The sequence below is a fragment of the Tupaia chinensis genome, unplaced genomic scaffold, assembly GCF_000334495.1.
Source record: "Tupaia chinensis unplaced genomic scaffold, TupChi_1.0 Scaffold000539_1, whole genome shotgun sequence".
Classification (NCBI taxonomy): domain Eukaryota; kingdom Metazoa; phylum Chordata; class Mammalia; order Scandentia; family Tupaiidae; genus Tupaia; species Tupaia belangeri.
Window position 1 is genome coordinate 5,294,519 of NW_006160052.1, and position 19,081 is coordinate 5,313,599.

Sequence of the window (19,081 nt, forward strand, 5' to 3'; positions counted from 1 at the left end):
ATTATGTTTCTTGAAACACAAAGGGAGGAAGTTTTTAAAAGAAATGCTAGAGACGTTTCAAAACAGGAGGATTACGCGATAAATGATGATAGATAACTGGGTAACTAGACTGGATTCCCACCTCGAACCTTATGGACTCAGGTAAATCCCAGCTAGATCAATGACCCTCACTGGATGACTGCGGGATTACTTCCAAAATGGGTGTAAGTGCAAACCCCAGCTGCGGACCCGTGTGCCCCGCCACACGCACGTGCACACACAGACTGTCTCTGGTAGGAGGGAAGTTCTGATAAACGGCATGCCTCTATAGACAACGACTAGGAGACGTCTCCTTTGGTAGCTTTTAAACTTCATATCATTTTACTTAATCCCTTCCCCCACATCTCTCCTTCTGGGATTTTTCGGCACAAATGCACAAACACCTGGTGTGATTTTCAGGTCACTGGGTCTGGGACTTAAACCGCACAGTCACGTGGGATCCAGCTGCCTTAACTGCGGTGCCACCTGCTGGCCCAAACACCTGACGAGTTTCTAGAGTGACGTCAGCACTAACCCGGATATGCTGGAGGTAGAGAGACAAGTCTCTGATAAAAGACTTTATCAACCTTTCTTGCATTCGGAAATTCTTTTCTGTTTCTTCAAATACTTCATCTTTTATCTGCAATTAAAAAAAAAAATAGTGCTATGAGCAAATTTGGTCCCTCCTCTTGCCTTTCTTAAAAACATCTTTCATTCAAATGGTAAGTCTTTGACGTTTCGCTGAATCACACTGAATTTAAAAACTTCTACATAATTTTAAAAGGCCAACAAGTTCAAACCTTTTCCCTCTGCTTCTGATGTCCGCTCTCTGCTCTGGCCATGATGCCCAGGGTCTACTGACCCCAAGGCTTTCCCTCACGTGTCCCCTGGCCTGGGAGGCCCTCCCTTCTCCCCCAGCCAAATCTGCCCCACTTCTTTCAAGGTGCTGGTGCCCCCTCAGGCCAACACGAAGCTCTCTCTCACTGAGCGCCTACGTTTCTAGGGACTACAGCAGTAGAACTCAGGCACTGATTGTTCTCTGGCCTACTGTGTCCACCAACTATCTCACGCGCACACGATTTAGAATGAAATCTGGAGACGCCCATTCTATTCTCCGCACTGCTGCTAACCCGTTTTTCAAATCTCTCACTCTTTCATGCTTCTGTTTTCTTATTTGTAGCATAAGGAATCTAACTAGGTGATCTCTTAACCCGTTCTGGCTTGATATGATCGCAATTTTTGTGTAGTTTTGTTTCCCTAGATTGTAAACATAAAACCACAATGACGATTTTATGTTGATGGACCCAGCCTCCGAACTTCCTCTGTCCACACTGTGAGCAGCTCACCAGGGCAGGACTGGAGAGCTGGGTAGGTGGAGTCCCATAATCAGGGCTGCAGGGTCCTGCGTCCACCAGTGGCCACACTGGAGGTGGGGCAGGAGAGGAACCACATCCACAGACACCAAGAAGACTGCCTGCGGCGCCCTGAACCCTGAGGCCTCGGGTGCAAGGACCTCACCTGAGGGGCGAAGCCAGTGAGGTGTTTCAGGTGACTGCTGACCCGGTTGGATTTCTTGATGATGGAGTGGATGTTCAGCTTGGAGATCTTCTCCATCAGGCTGTCCTCGTCACCCTTCCGGTACTTGAGGACTGGGGAGTGAGGCAAGGTGGTCAGTCAAAATGCACTCTCCCGAGCAAGCACACACTACGAAATACGCCATGCGAGACTAAGCCAGGACCTGGCTAGGGTTTGTCTTCCACGAGCTCATAACTAGAAAGACAAAATATTACTCCAGATGACCGTCTGTGGACAGATGTGCTGTCTCAAGAATAGCAGACACTAGGGAACCAGCAGCTAGCGTAATGGCTATGTCGCTGGACTCCCACGTAGTCGACCGCGGTTCGCGTCCCGGACCCGGTGGCTTAAAATTCACGCCGGGCGCATGTGCGTGCGTGCCCAAGATCCTGAGAGGAGAATGGAGGAGAAGGGATTGCGGCATGACCATCCTCCCTGGGGGGTGATTTCTCGCTTTCTGTCTCTATGTCTCTCTGTCTGGCGAGCGCAAGCGCCCTATAGCAAAAATCTCTCCAAAAAAAAGAAAAAAAAAAGAATAGCAGACACTAGACAGATGGGAAAAGAGACAGTGGCAGGCAGGTAAGGGGGACCCCCAGGATTTGAAGGTAAGGAAATCTGAGCTAATGCCCAGATAAGTCGTTTAGTCAACGTATGGCCTTAACTAAGTCACTTCTTTGAGCCTTGTTTTCTACTTCAATAAAACGTAGAAAGTACTCGGGACCAGCAGATAACATAATGGTTACATCGTTGGACTCCCACATTCAACCGCAGTTTAAGTCCCAGATCCAGCGGCTTAAAACTCACACTGGTGTGTGTGCTTGTGTGTGTGTGCACCCAAGATCTTGAGATCCCACCAAGATCCCACTCCTTGTGCGGTGATTTCTCACTTTCTGTCTCTCTGGCAAGCACATGTACCCTATATCAAAAATCTCTCTAAAAAAAGAAAAAAAGGAGAAAGTAGTCACACTTGCCTTATAATGATATCTCTAAAGATTAAAAAAATATTTTTAAGAGAGATTTTTGCTATAGGGTGTGTGTGCTCGCCAGAGAGACAGAGAGAGAGAAATCACCCTCTGGGGGGATGGCCAAGCTGCAATCCCTTCTCCTCCATTCTCCTCTTGGGATCTTGGGCACACACGCACACGAGCCCAGCATGAGTTTCAAGCCACCAGGTTTGGGACTTGAACCGTGGTTGACCACATGGGAGTGTACAGACGTAACCATTAAGCCATCTGTTGGTTCCTATAACGACATCTTAAATGATCTTGCAGACCAATGAGATATTTATATCTAATGGCCTCACAGAATAAAATGCTATATAGTAGTTATTCAATGAACTCTCGTGTCAAACATTAGGCATAACCCACAGAGAAGCTTAGCGACAAAAGCAGAGGGATGGCCCGGCTGCCGTGGGGCAGCAGAGACTCTAGTGCCCAGCGGCACAGGAAGCCATATGGCAACCCTGGATCAGATCTGGAGTTGGTCTGGTACACGCAGAGGCACCGAGGGTCCTGAGGAGCTGGAGGGCAAGGGCACGGGGCATGAAAAGACCCCGTCAAGGGTGCGTGCTCTCTACAGCTCCCCACAAGGAGCACGTGTACATGACTGATATCATAAAAAAAAAAAAAAAGCAAGTAGAGGGCAGTGAAGGGAAGGCTGGCTGCTAGCAGAGAAGCACACTCTGCTGTGGAAAGTGAAGACAAGGGGCTGGCAGGTGGCGTGGTGACTAAGGTGCTGGACTTCCACATGGCCAACCGCTGTTTGAGTCCTAGACCTGGTGGTTTGCTTTCTCCCTTTCTCTTTCTTGCTCTCTGTCTCTCTCTGGTCAAAATTTAAAAAGATAATAACCAGTAAAATTAAATAAATAAAGTGAAGGCGATGCTGTGCCTCGTTAGGGATGCGAGCCAGGAGAAAGGGCTCTGCACGCCACCGTCGACTCACATGCAAAGGTGGGAGACGCGGCTGAGGCAGAGACAGAGAAGGCACCCAGACGACTCCAAGTGTGGGGGACAGGGCAAGCAGGAGCGCTATGCCGTGTTGGTGAGCCTCCGACGATGTGAGCCCTAAATCCGTTTACACAATCACCATGCCAGTCTCCAGTGTCCCAATGAGGGCCTCAGCCAGAGGTTTGATGAAGGGACAGAACGCGGTTCGGCTTGCTCTATGTCACAAAGAAGCGGGTGGCTGGGCAGCTGGCTCTACTCTGAGAGGAAGTGAGGGGTGCGTGACTTGGCGTGGGCGTGACTGGATGACCAGACCCAGAGAGAAGGCCAGAGGAGGGTTTTCCGGAAGAATGCAAAAGGCCCCAAATTTAATGGAAGCAGTGAGACATCCGACTGGAAGCGGAGGAAGTCCGGCCAGTGGCGTGGTGGTTAAGGCAGCTGGATCCCACATGGCCGACTGTGCGGTTTAAGACCCAGGCCCTGTGGTTTGAAAAACATGTGCGGCCAGTCAAGTGTGTAATGTTTAAGGTGTGTGGGTCTCACAGGGCTGACCGTGCGGTTTGAGCCCCAGATCCTGCAGCTTTAAAAAGATGCTGAGGGGAACCAGCAGTTAGCGTAATGGCTATGTCGCTGGACTCCCACGTAGTCGACCGCGGTTCGCGTCTCGGACCCGGTGGCTTAAATCTCACGCCGGGCGCGTGTGCGTGCGTGCCCAAGATCCCGAGAGGAGAATGGAGGAGAAGGGATTGCGGCGTGCCCATCCCCCCTGGGGGGTGATTTCTCGCTTTCTGTCTCTATGTCTCTCTCTGTCTGTCTGGCGAGCGCACGCGCCCTATAGCGAAAACCTCTCCAAAAAAAAAAAAAAAAAAAAAGATGCTGAGAACTACCGAGCTGCTACTGGTGGTTAAGGCACTGAATCCCACATGGCCAGCTGCATGGTTTGAGTCCCAGACCCAGTGGCTTAAAAAAACATGCCAAGTGCACGTGTGTGTATGCCCGAAATCCCGAGAGGAAAGTGGAGGAGAAAGGACTGTGGCATGCTCATCCTCCTAGGGAGTGCTTTCTCACTTTCTCTCCCTCTCTGTCTCTCTGTCTCTCTGGGTGAGTGCACTCACCCTACAGCAAACTAAAAAAGAAAAAAAGATAAACCTGCCAGGTACGTGTGCATGCGTGCCCGAAATCCTGAACTGGGCAAGAAATGGAGAAGGTACTGTGGCACGACCCTTCCCCAAAGGGGGTGCTTTCTCACCCTCTTCATTGTCTCTCTGGTTAAGTGCGCAAATTAAAAAAAAAAAGAAGTGGAGAGAAAATAAATTCAAGCATGGATGAAAAACACTGCCTTAAATGAGCTGAAAGAGAACCGCCTGTGCTTGAACTTGTCGGATCAACCATTCCCCAAGCTGCCTTATCTCTTGGGAAAGGTCCGTAAGTTTATCACACACGCCTTAGTTGCCACACTCCGTGTAGTGCTTTTATTATTACGACTACCTTTTTTCTATGCATATCGTATTTCCCCCAAATCCTACCACCATTTCTCCCTCACAGGCCTCTTACCTACCACCTGCCTGTCCAACTCTGAGAAGAGACTAATCCCCTCACGGAGGCACGCAGACATTCTCCAAGGCCACGCCCCCTTCCAGGCAATGGTGCTTACCCAGATCCTTCCGCCGTTTATACTCATTGATGTTGACGTTGATGTCCTTGACTGCGAGGACTGCGCTGGTTAAAGGCCCTTTATCTGGGTGGGACTCCGGTGTGGAGTTCAGCAGCTCCATCAGCAGCAGCGGGTAACGCATCACTCTCTGGACCGGTTTGATGAGGAAGGAGCCCAGGTTAATATAATTTGTGCAACCCCTATGAAGGAAGGAGAAAAGGGACTTGTGTCAGTTGTCAATAATGTAAAGCCTCTGGGGAGCAGCAGTAATTATTCCCAGACACAGCTCTGCTCTTTCTCCTGCCTTCCAATTTCATTCATTCAGCATTTACCTAGCACTTGGTATACACCAGGTCATGTTCCAGGTGCTAGGCACTTCATAACGACCCCCCAGAAAGTCCCTGCCTATGGGAGGAGACGGACAACAAACCAACACCAAACACATGAAGTGTCATGTGGGGATAAGGACAATGGAGAAAAACACAGCAAGTGGAGTCTAACTCTATGGTTCTGCTGTGGAAAAATAAAAGGGTTAGAAAGAACCCACTGAGGGAACCAGCTCGCCCACCAAGCAGCAAGAGCACTCACCATTCACTGTACAGGCTCCTGGCGGGCGGCGAGCATGCAAAGAAAAGAGACAGTTTGTTAGAGAGGGTGCTGACATTCGCATTCTTTCCAGGACGTCCCTGTTAGCTGGGCAAACAAAAGTCACAGGAAAAAAAAAAAGGAAACTTTGAATGTCTACGGGGTACAATAGCTAGTCTACTGAAAACAGCAGGCTCCTAACTCACCCACATCATCCTCACAACCTGCCTCCCTAAGACCAGGCGAGTCCCACTCGACAGTCAAGAACACTATGTGAGGCCGCCTCACTGCGGCTCCTGTTTATTTGGATCCAGCTCTCTTCCTGACTGCTTCTTACCTGCAAGTGCTAACTTAATACACATACATGAAAGTGATGGAAACTGGCAAAAGTACAAGCACAAAGCCAGTCAGATTCCCATGCTATGTTATGAAAAAGGGCGAGCTTCGTAACAGGACATAATATTGGGCTGTCGGAAAACTCATGGGTATTTTTTCTGTTTTTCTGTGCAAGAATGTGACATGGCTTTTCCGACAACCCACTATGTCACTTACGTTTGAAGTCAAATCGATAGATGTCATAAGAAGACCAGACACATACGTGGGGATGACGTCTAACATGGGGAACTAAGGGGCTACGATAGAGTGAAGTGGCCAAAACTCCTACTTAAGGTCTGCCAAGGAGTCCTGAAGATGCTTCTGGATCTTCTCATCCTTCTCGTAGACTTCCAGCAGCGAGGTGGCCTCATCGTGGTTCTGGCAGTACACCTTGTACGTCCCCTCCAGTTCATCCCGCTGGTCCAGAAACACGGGCCCTTTGGGACACACACAGCACTGCCTAGTGACTGCTGCTCAGGCACGAGGTCTGTACCAGCTCACACCTGCACGTCAGTCACATCCTGCCTGCGACGAGAACTGGTAAGGCTACCCATCAAATAAGAAGTTTCCACAAATAGCTTCAAGTCATATCAATCCAGGCGAAATTTAGAGAACCATGTATTTACTTTTTATGAGATTTCTTTCTTCCATGAGAGACAGACAGAGACCACCACCGTCCTGTCCCTCCCACCACACCCGTTCTGGCTGACTGCAGCCCTGCTCCAGCGAGGACCACCTAAGCTAATTCAGCTCTGCCTTCTCCAGTACCCTAGAATTCCTTGACATTTTACTATCCCTTTCCCCATTTCTATTACTGGGTCATAGAAATTGCGTGGGTGGCCAGCAAGTGGTGTGGAAGTTAAGGAGCTGGACTCCCCGATGGCCAACCACAGTTTGAGTCCCAGACCTGGTGGCTCGTTTTCTCACCTCCCCCATCTCTCTCTAGTGAATTAGAATAACAATAATAAATAAAATAAAATAAATAATTATTTTAGAAAATTGCTTGGAAGGTACGCTGTTGAGGGGGAGAAAAGGCTGAGTACAGAACAGTCTAATCAGCACCCTACCACTTCTGTATTTGAAAAAAAATAGGGATGGGGGCCAAAGTAGAGAAAAAAGATGTGAAATTGCTGACATGATAAACTGTCTTCGGAAGGAGATGAGAAGCCCGTAACACTGGCCGCCTCTAACGGGCGGACGGAGACTTCTGGTTCAGGGGGCTCTCGTGCCTTTCCTGGCTAGTGCAGCCCGGTACAACCGGCCAGGGCGTGCCAGGCGACGAGGCCACCTCGCACAGATCCAACTCTCATTAGTCCTAAAACAAAGCTTATTTTTATAATAGCTTAAATTCTAAAGGCCAGCAGGTGCCATAGCGGCTGTGCCATAGACTTTCACATGGCCGACCACGGTTCAAGTCTCGGACCTGGTGGCTCGACAATCATTCCAGGCATGTGTGCATGTGTGCCCCAGATCCTGGGAGGATAATGGAGGAGAAGGGATTGTGGTGTGGCCATTCCACCTGGGGAGGGGGGTGATTTCTCACTTTCCCTCTTACTGTCTCTGTCTCTCTCTGGTGAGCGCATACAACCTAATGCAAAAAACCTAAAAGCTTAAATTCTCTTTATGAAGGCGATACCTGGAAACTATCCTGGACTGAGTGCAAGTATAGGAAAGGGAAAAGAACCCCGAAGTCTGCGAATAGTCTCTGGATGGAGACCCTCCCAGTTGGGCGAGCAGGTCCGACCCTGACTGCATCGGGCCCATACTGCCGGCTGCCCCGTTTGCCTTCCATGCTGGTGCTGCCCTGAGGGACAGCTGCTTGAGGGGCCAGAGGTGGCACAGCGGTAAGGTGCGCTGCTCCGTGAGGCCGCACCACGTGGGAAGGACCAAATTCGAGTCCTGGGGCCTCCCCGAGATACACGAGCAGGCAGGAGCTCAGGATCAGGGCAGGGGTCATCAGGGGGCCGAGACCCTGATGGGGGTGCCGTCTTTCTATCTCTCACTGGTTCATGAAAAAAAGAAATAATAATAATTGAAAAAAAAAAAACCTTGCACATTGGATGTTGCCTAAGACTCATCTTTTTTTTTTTGGAGAGATTTTCGCTATAGGGCCTGTGCGTTCACCAGACAGACAGAGAGAGACAGAGAGACAGAAAGTGAGAAATCACCCCCCCATGGGGGACGGTCATGCCGCAATCCCTTCTCCTCCATTCTCCTCTCGGGATCTTGGGCACGCATGCACACGCGCCCGGCGTGAGTTTTAAGCCACCGGGTCCGGGACACGAACCATGGTCGACTACATGGGAATCCAGCGACATAGCCATTATGCTAACTGCTGGTTCCCTTTTTTTTCTTTTTTTGAAGAGGTTCTTGCTATAGGGCACGTGCGCTCGCCAGACAGACAGAGAGAGACATAGAGACAGAAAGCGAGAAATCACCCCCAGGGGGGATGGCCACACCGCAATCCCTTCTTCATTCTCCTCTCGGGATCTTGGGCACGCACGCACATGTGCCCAGCGTGAGTTTAAGCCACTGGGTCCGGGACGCGAACCGTGGTCGACTACGTGGGGGTCCAGCGCCATAGCCATTACACTAACTGCTGGTCCTCCTAAGACTCATCTTTGATGCCAATCAGACTGAAAGGGAAAAAGGTGGTTTTGGAAAAGCCGGAAAACTAGGACCACCTGAGGGCCCAGAACACACCAGGTAACGAACAAGCTGGAAGGAAAGTGCATAATTACCTGATGTTTAATCTCGTTTAGATACCAGCCACATTTCTCTCATAATTCAAAGAAATGACCTCTAGATACTTGTTTCAAAGCCGCCTTACAATTTGACTCCTAAGTTTTAGCATTATCTTAAAACTGGGTGCAATGATTTGCTGTGGCAAGGAACCAGGGCCTGCAGGGTGAGAGAGCTTCTGTGGAAGTGAACCCCCGAGCCTCAGACGATGGCAGCTGGGCCAACTCATGAGACCCTGGGCTCAGCCTACCAGCAAGTCACTTCAGAGACCTGGCCCTCAGAAATGTAAGCTAACACATGTCTGTGGTTTTAACCCGTGATGTCTGGGTGTAACTTGTTCCACAGTAATAAGTAATTAATACGGTTCCCTTATTGGGGCCAGCAGGTGGCATGGTGGTTAAGGTGCTGGATTCCCACATGGCGGGCCATGGTTTGAGTCCTGGACCTGGAGGTTTGAAAATCACACTGGGTATACATGCATGTGCGTCATGCCCACAATTCTGTGAGGAGAATGAGGGAGAAAACATTGCGGTGTGGTCATCCACCTGGAGGAGTCATTTCTCACTTCTCTCTGTCTCTCTCTGGCAAACACATGTACCCTATGGCAAACCCCTTTAAAATATATATATTTTCATCTATCTAGATATAGATAGAGTTCCCCAAGATGAATGTTTTTCAGACATGTTTGACAATGACCCACATAAATACATATTAAATCATGACTGAATATACACACATATACATAGAATGGGACTGAAAATTTCCAAAAACACTCGTTATACTTACTACTTATGCGGCATTATGACATTTTCTGTTTCATTTTACTGAACATGAATACTGGGTATGACCCTCCAAATTGCTCTTATGATCCCACTAATGGACTACAATCATCAGTTGGGAACATTTTGTGATGTGACACTAGAACATCTCCCATTGCTAACATCCTAGCCTCAAAGTAGGCCGAGGGTGAAGAGAAGCAGGGGGTCAAATGACCTCTGAACTAAGGCACTAAAACTTCATTTTCCTAGCATTAGGAAGACCCTCTGCCCTCGATGTTTAGAAAAAAGTTCATGAGAAAAAATAGCAGGGCTCATACCTACAGCGTCGCTGATTTCCAGAGCAGCCAGTAATTGCTTTGAGACTTTAATCACCATCTGCATGTTTCCAAAGAGTCCCTCAAAGTCAATGTTTGGCACCTAAGAGAGGGGAACAATCCAGAGAGACGCAAGGAAGTGAAATCAATGGCATAGCGCTCCAAGACGCACAGCTCTTCAAGGACCATACAAAAATCGCTCAAGGACATTTTCCTCACGCACTGCCATGAAGTTTCTAGAACCGAGACGCCCGGTATCATCTACGGGATCTCCCTGGGACCTTGATCCCACAACTCTTGCTCCTTTCCCTCTCCTGCTCTCAATAAAATGACTATGGAACCTGTTTGGTCTGTAATTCTACGGGGACAGGAATTCCCACTCAGCGCCCAGAACTTGATGGCACTGCCCACATGCTAGGGAAGCGCTGGGCAGTGAAGGCCCTAAGAGCATCCAAGCCAAGCCCAGGGGTCAAGCAACAAGCAGCGGGAACTGTGCATGCCCGGATGTGGTTTCCCTATCTATCTCCAACACCTAGGAGCCCTCGCCACGCTATTCCAAGCTCAGTGACGCTCTGTGGGGAAGGCTCCGGTACCCTAATCTGAGGCTGGGGGGACCACATCAAAGCCATGCTGTCTCCCGTGGGTCCCCACCTGTGCCTGCTGCAGCGGGACCATGATCCGTTCGATACACATCTCCAGATCCCGAATGTAGTCTCTTTCTGTTTGCAGAAGTTCTTCTACCACCTTGGCTCTCTTCTCCAGCATCCTCTGCTCTGGGTTTTCGGTGGACACAGACCCAGAAGGAGGCAGTGATGAGGACTGGGAGAGAAGCATCATTTCTAGAAGGGAAAAGAGAGCTGGTCAGCAGCTCTGGGCGTGAAAGCAGGACTCTTGGACAGTTTGAGTCGGAAAGAACACAGGCCTTCAGAACCAAAGGCTCGCCATTGTCCACCGCCAGGAAATCTGATAGCACCATCAGGTCTAAACACAGACAGACGGGAGCTATCCTGCGGAGGGAACCTCTCCCACTGTGCTGTACCATTTTGAGAATTTGTCCTACAAAGGTGTGGCTGGCCCGTTTTAACAGGATAAATTAGTATCTACAAGCTCTTTGTGAAAGGTTGAAAAGGGGGTGCTGTGCGTATCAAGCATTGCTTTCGGTTACCAGCTATAAAACCTGTTCTGGGACCTCAGCCGAAGGAACGCCATGCTGGAAATGTTAAAAACGCTGATATGGCAAATTAAAATGAAGATCGTAGGCAGCACTTACTATGCCAAGTAAGGAGAAGACAGAATTAGGAGTGAAGCATCTGAGATCGTGGTGGTTATGGGGCCCATCACTTCCCGGTCACTGTGATGGTGGAGCATTATGGGGCCCATCACTTCCCGGTCACTGTGACAGTGTAGCAACATACTTAAACATGTAACACTGTTTAGATTCTCCTCATTAAAACCTCATTAATCATGAGTCACTCCAAACATCCTAGGAGACTGATATACACGTGCATGAAATTCTTTAATGGTGCTTTCAATGTAAAGAACCTCTACTGAACTAGACTAACCTGATTCTGAAAATGAAAAATACGCATTTTATCGTTAGTTTTTACAATGATCTGTTACGTAGATATATAGAATCAGTTAGATATATACAATCAGTTATTTATAAAGAGGAGACAGAATTTGTTGATTTATGTCTCTTTATTTATTTGAGAGATTTTTGCTATAGGGCGCATGTGCTCACCAGAGAGACAGAGATAGAAAGCAAGAAATCACCCTCTGGGGGATGGCCACATTGCAATCCCTTCTCCAGTCACCTCTGGATTTTGGACGCGCATGCACATGTGCCTCGTGTGAGTCTCAAGCCACAGGGTTCAGGACTCGAATCGCAGTCAACTACGTGCGAGTCCAGCGATGTAACCATCACGCCATCTGCTGGTCCCCTTTTCTTTTTTTTTTTTTTAGAGATATTGCTATCAGGTATGTACGCATGCTGGAGAGACAGAGAGGTAGAAAGCAAGAAATCACTCTTCAGGGGGGATGGCCACACCACAATCCCTTCTCCTCCATTCTCCTCTCAGGATTTTAGGAATGTGCACACACATGCCTAGCGTGAGTTTTAAGTCGCAGGGTCCCAGACTCAAACAGCAGTCGACTACATAGGAGTCTACCAATGTAACCATTATGCCATCTGCTGGTCCCAGAATTTGTTTGATTTTTTTTTTTTTTTTTGGAGAGGGTTTTTCTATAAAGTATTGTCGTCCCCAGACAGACAGAGAGATAGAAAGCGAGAAATCACACCCCCCCCAGGGGGGATGGCTACACCTCAATCCCTTCTCCATTCTCCTCTTGGGATCTTGGGCACGCACGCACACGCACCCGGCATGAGTTTTAAGCCACTGGGTCTGGGACTCAAACCCTGGTCGACTACATGGGAATCCAGTGACATAGCCATTATGCTAACTGCTGGTCCCCAGAATTTGTTAATTTAAAAATGAACATTAAGGGGCTGGCAGGTGACATGGTAGTTGAGGTGCTGGATTCCCATATGGCTGGACCTGAAAATCCTGGACCCAGTGGTCCAAAAATCACAACAAAAACAGATAAATAAATTTAAAAATGTTTAAAAATAAAAGGAACAAAAAATAAATAAATAAAAGGAACATTAAATACTGAAATAAACAATAAAAACATTCAACAGTGAAGCAATCTGTGCTTAGTTTCTTTCAAATTCCTTAAGAGTCACTTTAGCACAAATTTGGTAAGTAAATAGACTAGTAAGTCTGAGTGCAATCATAAGAGTACTTTAACCCAGACCTAAGAAGCAAATACCCAAGTGTTCAGAGCCAGCTCATGGCCTAGAGGTTAAGAGGGCCAGATCCCACATGGCCGACTCTGCAGTTAGAACCTCGGCCTGGGTGGTGACATGTCCCACTAGGAGAGCTTTTTTCTCTCCCTCTCTTTCTATCTCTCTGGCAAGCGCACTTACTTTCTGGCAAATTTTTTAAAATAAAAAAAAAAAGGAGGGGGGAGCCAGCACATGGCATGGTAGTTAAGGTGCTGGACTCCAACACAGCCAACCAGTTTGCATTCCAAACCTGGTGGCTGAAAATCACACTGGGCACATGTGTGTGCGTGCACGAAATCCCAGGAGGAGAATGGACAAGAAGGGATTGTGCATGGCCATACCCCCAGAGTGTGGTTTCTTACTTTCTCCAATGAGCATACATGCCCTATGGCAAAAACCTTAAAAAATTTTTTATTTTTTACATACAAATGTTCACATTATGTATGGAAAGCTAGACTTTCACACCACTTTTTTTGGGAGGGAGAGGGTTTCACTGTAGGGCGGCGTGCGCTCACCAGAAGAACGAAGAGAGACAGAGAGACAGAAAGCGAGAAATCACCCCCCAGGGGGGACAGAAAGCGAGAAATCACCCCCCGGGGGGGTGGCCATCCTGCAATCCCTGCTCCTCCATTCTCCTCTCGGGATCGTGGGCACGTATGCACACGCGCCCAGCGTGAGTTTAAGCAACTGGGTTCAGGACTCGAACCGTGGTTGAATACATGGGAGTCCAGCAACATAGCCATTATGATAACTGCTGGTCTCTCACAGCACATTTTTGATGAGTTTATTTTTATTTTCTTCATCAGAGATGGGGAAGCGAGCAAGGTGTGTACCCTTGACAGGGTCTTCACATGCTGCGCCCCTCCCCAAGCCCTGCGGCCTGACCCAGGAAGCAAACACAGTTCCCACGGGGTTTCCTGCATTGCACAGCCAGACCCCTACTGCCTGTGTCCCTGCAGCTGGGCCCACAGGAGCATTTTATTCTCCCCGAACCTGCTCTACTGCCCCTCTCTTCGGAAGTTAGGAATTCCAGTGTTGGATGAAGGAGTGCAGCCAGATTCTGGTTTCTAAAAACCATTTGCCGTTGAAAGGAAGCAAGATTCCTGGCCAATTCCAGGGCTGGGGCAGGGAAGGTACAGGAGCCTGAAATATCTTATGGCAGAGAAAGTGCTGAGCGATGTGCCAGGGGCAGGTCACGGGAGCCAGGAGTAGCTGAGGGCTCCCAGATGTGGCCAGATGTAGCACCATCTGTGTATGGAAATCAGTAAGCACAACGGATTATAATCCAGTGGAGGGACCAGCAGTTAGTGTAATGGCTATGTCGCTGGACTCCCATGTAGTCGAACCCAGTTTGAGTCCCGGACCCAGTGGCTTAAACTCACGCCAGGCGCGTGTGCGTGCGTGCCCAAGATCCCAAGAGGAGAATGGAGGAGAAGGGATTGTGGCGTGGCCATCCTCCCTGGGGGGTGATTTCTCGCTTTCTATCTCTCTGTCTCTCTCTGTCTTTCTGGCGAGCACATGCGCCCTATAGCAAAAACCTCTCAAAAAAAATCTGGTGGAAATCCGTGAGTTCACATGCTTAATATATAATAAGTACATACATAAATAGGAGAGAAGAGATGGGGAATATTGACTCATAAATACAGAAGAAACGATGGAGGTGGAAAACCACTGTTTTGCAACCATCAGAATAAAAGGTGGTCCAGGTAGGAGTCACCCACGGATGATTCTGCTGTTGGTGGGAGGGAGTGATGATGACCGCGACATCTGCATAGTTAGGAATCGCTTATCGCAACGATGCAAAGGAGTGGCTGCACAGTGGCGATACATACGTGGGTAACACACAGCCAAGTGATCAAAACTGGCATCACCCATAAAGGGCAGGTCACCCCCCAGGGGGGATGGCCATGCCACAATCCCTCCTCCTCCATTCTCCTCCTGGGATTTTGGGCATGCACGCACATGTGCCCACTGACGCTTCCGAATACCATGTTGGAAGCACAATACCCCTTACGTAGTATCCCAGTTAAAAACGTAAACTTGGAAATGGATCCTGAAGACCCATCAGACAAACACAAATTGAGGCTTTGTGTCAATAAAACACCATAAGGCCAGTCCTCCAGCTGGGGGCCAGTTGACAGCGCCACGGTGACCAAGCTGGAGGGCTGACCCACATGGGAAGGTTCTAGGATGGCATGCAGGGACCTCCCTGAGAGTGCCTGCAACCACACACCCACAGCCCAGGACAGGCCTTGGGATGGATCACAGCATCAAGACCCTGCCTGGGGGAACCAGCAGTTAGCATAATGGCTATGTTGCTGGACTCCCACGTAGTCGACTGCAGTTCGAGTCCCGGACCCAGTGGCTTAAAACTCACACCAGGTGCGTGTGCGTGCATGCCCAAGATCCCGAGAGGAGAACGGAGGAGAAGGGATTGCGCCGTGGCCATCCCCCCTAGGGGGTGATTTCTCGCTTTCTCTATGTCTCTCTCTGTCTGTCTGGCGAGCGCACGCACCCTATAGTGGGGAAAAAAAAAAAACTCTCAAAAAAATTAATAAATAAAAAAGACCCTGCCTGGGATGCTTGTGTGTCTCATTCTCACTCATGGTAGAGATAAATAAGTTAAAACGGTGACAGCTAAATGGACTATGTGACTCTGACCTGGATCCTGATTAGGAGAATGGCTACTGCGGACACCTGCTAGGACAACTGACAAGACTATAAATATAGGGGCCAGCAGATGGCGTAGCAGTTATGTTGCTAGACTCTCACGTGGCCAACTGTAGTTCGAGTCCTGGACCCAGTAGCTTGAAAATCACACTGGGTGCACGTGCGTGGATGCCCAAGATTCTGGGAGGAGAATGGAGGAGAAGGGATTGCCACTACCATCCCCCCCAGGGAGTGACTTCTCACTGTCTGGGTATCCTTGCCAAAGCAAAAGTGCCGTAAGGCAAAAACCTCTTAGAAACAAACAAAACCCTAGAAATATAGACTGTAGATTCAGTAAATGATTAAATGAATTTTAAATTTCCTGAAATGGCAAAACTGTTGTGATGGGGTGAGAGAACATTCACGTTCACTTAAAATAGCACTGAAGGTTCTGAAGACATGATATATGCTAGGTACTCGTAGATGGTTCCAGGGGAAAACAATCTACAGAAGAATAAAAATGGAAGATGACAAAATGTTAAATACTGGTGATTCTGAACAAAGGGTGTGCAGAAATCACTTCCCAGGAAGGATGACCATGCTGCAATCCCCTTTTCTCCATTCTCCTCTCAGGATTTTGGGTGCACGCATGCACACGCCTGGCAGGAGTTTCAAGCCACCAGGGTCCAGGACTCGAACTGTGGTCGGCCACATAGAAGTCCAGCCCCTTAACTACTCCACCACCTTCTGGCCCTGTAAAAATTATTTTTAACATGCTTGCTTTAAATCTTCCTTGTGACTTCAAATCCATGGATTCTCAGTTCCAAATATGATCTCTCTAGTGGCAAGTTGAGAACATAAGACTAAAAACTGGAAGAGAACATTCGCTGAATTCCTCCCACATGCCAGGTACTTCCAGATTATACCCTGAACTCAATTAATACTCGCACCAACACTGAAGGAAGTATTACTCCCATTTAATCGGTAAGAAAACCTGGGCTTTGCGAAGTTCACCCACTTGTCTGAGATGGTGCAATGAGTAAACGACAGTTCTGGAATTACCACCTAAATATATTTAACTCCAAGTCCTATGAACTGAACCCTGCACCATTTTGCCTTTTGAGCCTGGAATCTCAGCTAGAAAAGGTCAGGGGCTTCTTTGCTTCAAATCGTAAAAATTCCCTGAGAACTATTCTCTCCCAAGAATGAAAGTTCTCTTAGTTATAACTGAAAGCAGAGTGCTAGCGAGCACTTACCCGTCACCCAGAAGCCCACAACCTACATCAAGAGACCCAATTAGATTTGTATTTATATTGACAGACAAAGAAATGGGAAAATTCTTTTTACACTGCCAGTATGCCTTTTTTTTTTTTTTTTTTTTTTTGCAGATGGGATTTATAAGTTCTTGAACGATCTTCAAAAAGCTAAATCCAAAACACTTTAGTGTGATTAAAAACCCCTGGGGGATGTTTTTGCTCAGTTACAGTTTCCTGGGCACCACCTCTGAGACTGATTCAGCAAATCTGGTTGGGACCTGGGTCTCCACAATTTTAACAAATCTCCTGTGACTTTGGGGCCCAGCACACCATTAGTCAATTCTCAAAAGAGGGTTTTCCAATATCAAGTCAAATGAAAATAGGACTGTAAATGTAGAACAGTTTTTATTTATGTCATAGGTATTCTAAGAAAAAAGTCGGATCTAAAACTGTAGTGTCTGGGATGACCAAGTGAGAGAAGGGGGCAGGCACGAGCTTGAATCTTGTATTCCCCCCCCCCCAATAGCTGAGGCGCCCTGGAAAAATCTGTTCTGCACCTTCAGCCTCATTGTCGTCGCTGCGAAATGAGGATACTAGCACCTGCACTGCAGAGTTGCTGGGGATCAAACAAGGTAATAACGCAACACAAGTCCATCCTTTTCCCACGGGAGCAGAAATGCCATCTGCACCAGATTAAGATGAAATGCACTGAGCAGAAAATGCCCTGGGGCAGACTCTGAAAAAACGCTAAGTTTATATAAGAACAATAAAACCGAGGATGAGCAAGCACATGGAGGAAACTGAGGCCCCGTATCAGGCTATCAAAAAATGTGCAGACGAGCTCCCACTTTCCTCCTGGGGCGGCTGCATGAACTCACCCTCCGTGATAAAGCAATCAGTTGTGGGTTGTCTGTGTGGTGGTTGCTCCCGTTCCCATCCCCCAAAGTGCTGATCCCATTTCTTCTCCAGAAGCCCCTTGGCCCACAGCCCCCAGGAGAGAGCGCATTCTCACCGGGCTCATCCTCTGAAGTTCTCAGGACAGGAATCAACTAAGTCACAGCTTTCCACAGTGCTAACAAACACACTTAAAATAAGAGTTAATGAGCAAAGCCACACGCTCTTCCCTTGCATTGAAAAGTTGGCTCAGCTTCCCTTGCCTTGGAAAGTTGGCTCAGTCTTGGTGGGGAAGATCCCTGAGCTCTGGGCTGGGTCCCAAGCCACCCTTGAGCTAGGACTAGCTGCCTATTCTACTCTCTTTGGTACTGTGCCCACACCCCAGGAGGTACCTGCAGCGGTTGGAGTCTGCAGCGTTAAGGACGTGTGGGTCAGAGGGTAGGCCGGCAGAGCAGAATCTTCCCAGAGCTCTGGAATGCTCCTCAGCCCTCTAAAATCCTTTGAATGGAGCCGGGCTTCCCCCGCCCCACCAGCCCCCGGGCTTCCCACATTTGCATATGAATCGCCAGAGTCACTCAGGCTATCACAGCTCGGCAGGCTGGAAAGGATGGATCTGGAGTCCTCTGCTCCCCGGACTGCACTGTGGAAGACAGAGCCAGCTCTGCGGGCTCAACATCCGCCTCTATTTGCTCTCTTTCCTGGTCCGACCCCAGGATTATTACCCCTTACTTTTCAATCGAAGATTGTTCTCTCAAAGGTTTTCCTGCTAAACTTTGCTTCTTATTATTTGTGTGTGTGTGAGAGGTGGGGGCCAGGGGGAGATGATGCCCTTTTCAGAGAATTACAAAGGCCAAACCATCTCTTGTGATAGAGGGAACAGCAGAGTGGGCAGCATGCCCACTGAGTCTGCCCTAGGACCCTCCGCAGTTCCTCTCCTGGGCCAAGCCTAGCCCTCGCTTTGCCCAGGGCTTTGTCGGGGGACCCCAGGCCACACGTTCAGCTACCTAACACTGAAGCCCTTAGGGTGCAGGTCTCAGTCATGTAGACCAGGGCACAGAACTATCTGAGTAATTCACAGGGATGGGAACCCCTGCTCAAGGGAACCCCTGCTCAGCCTTGCAAACATTTACACTTTAAAGAAACAAAAGTTGCAGAATGAACTGCCCTTTCTGTAAGAAAAGGAAGCAAAAGAGAAAAAAAATAATAAAAAGGGCCAGAAAGTAGCAAGGTAGTTGATTCCACATGGCTGATGACACAGAGTCCTGGACCCAGAGGCTTAAAAAACACACTGGGTGTGTGTGTGTGCATGTCCAAATCTTGAGAGCACTAGAGAAGGGGGATTGAGTGCTACCACTCCCCATGAGAGATGGGTGCTTTCTCACCTTCCCTCCTTACGACGCATGTGCCTTCTAGCAAATATTAAAACAATTTTTTTTCTTTTTTCTTTTTTTT

General features: G+C 48.5%; 1 protein-coding gene across 2 annotated transcripts in view; it reads right to left on the bottom strand.

The window, feature by feature from the left end:
• The window catches only part of DNMBP (dynamin binding protein), a 99,781-nt gene that overhangs the window by 22,514 nt on the left and 58,186 nt on the right, over window positions 1-19,081 (bottom strand). For both annotated transcript variants that reach the window (XM_006157372.3, XM_014591157.2), the window contains 7 exons: window positions 10,637-10,824; window positions 9,989-10,088; window positions 6,440-6,587; window positions 5,779-5,796; window positions 5,191-5,390; window positions 1,537-1,667; window positions 554-658 (listed from right to left, as the gene is read on the bottom strand). In XM_006157372.3, coding sequence (XP_006157434.1) covers window positions 554-658; window positions 1,537-1,667; window positions 5,191-5,390; window positions 5,779-5,796; window positions 6,440-6,587; window positions 9,989-10,088; window positions 10,637-10,824 — 890 coding nt within the window. The remainder of the gene's footprint in view (window positions 1-553; window positions 659-1,536; window positions 1,668-5,190; window positions 5,391-5,778; window positions 5,797-6,439; window positions 6,588-9,988; window positions 10,089-10,636; window positions 10,825-19,081) is intronic.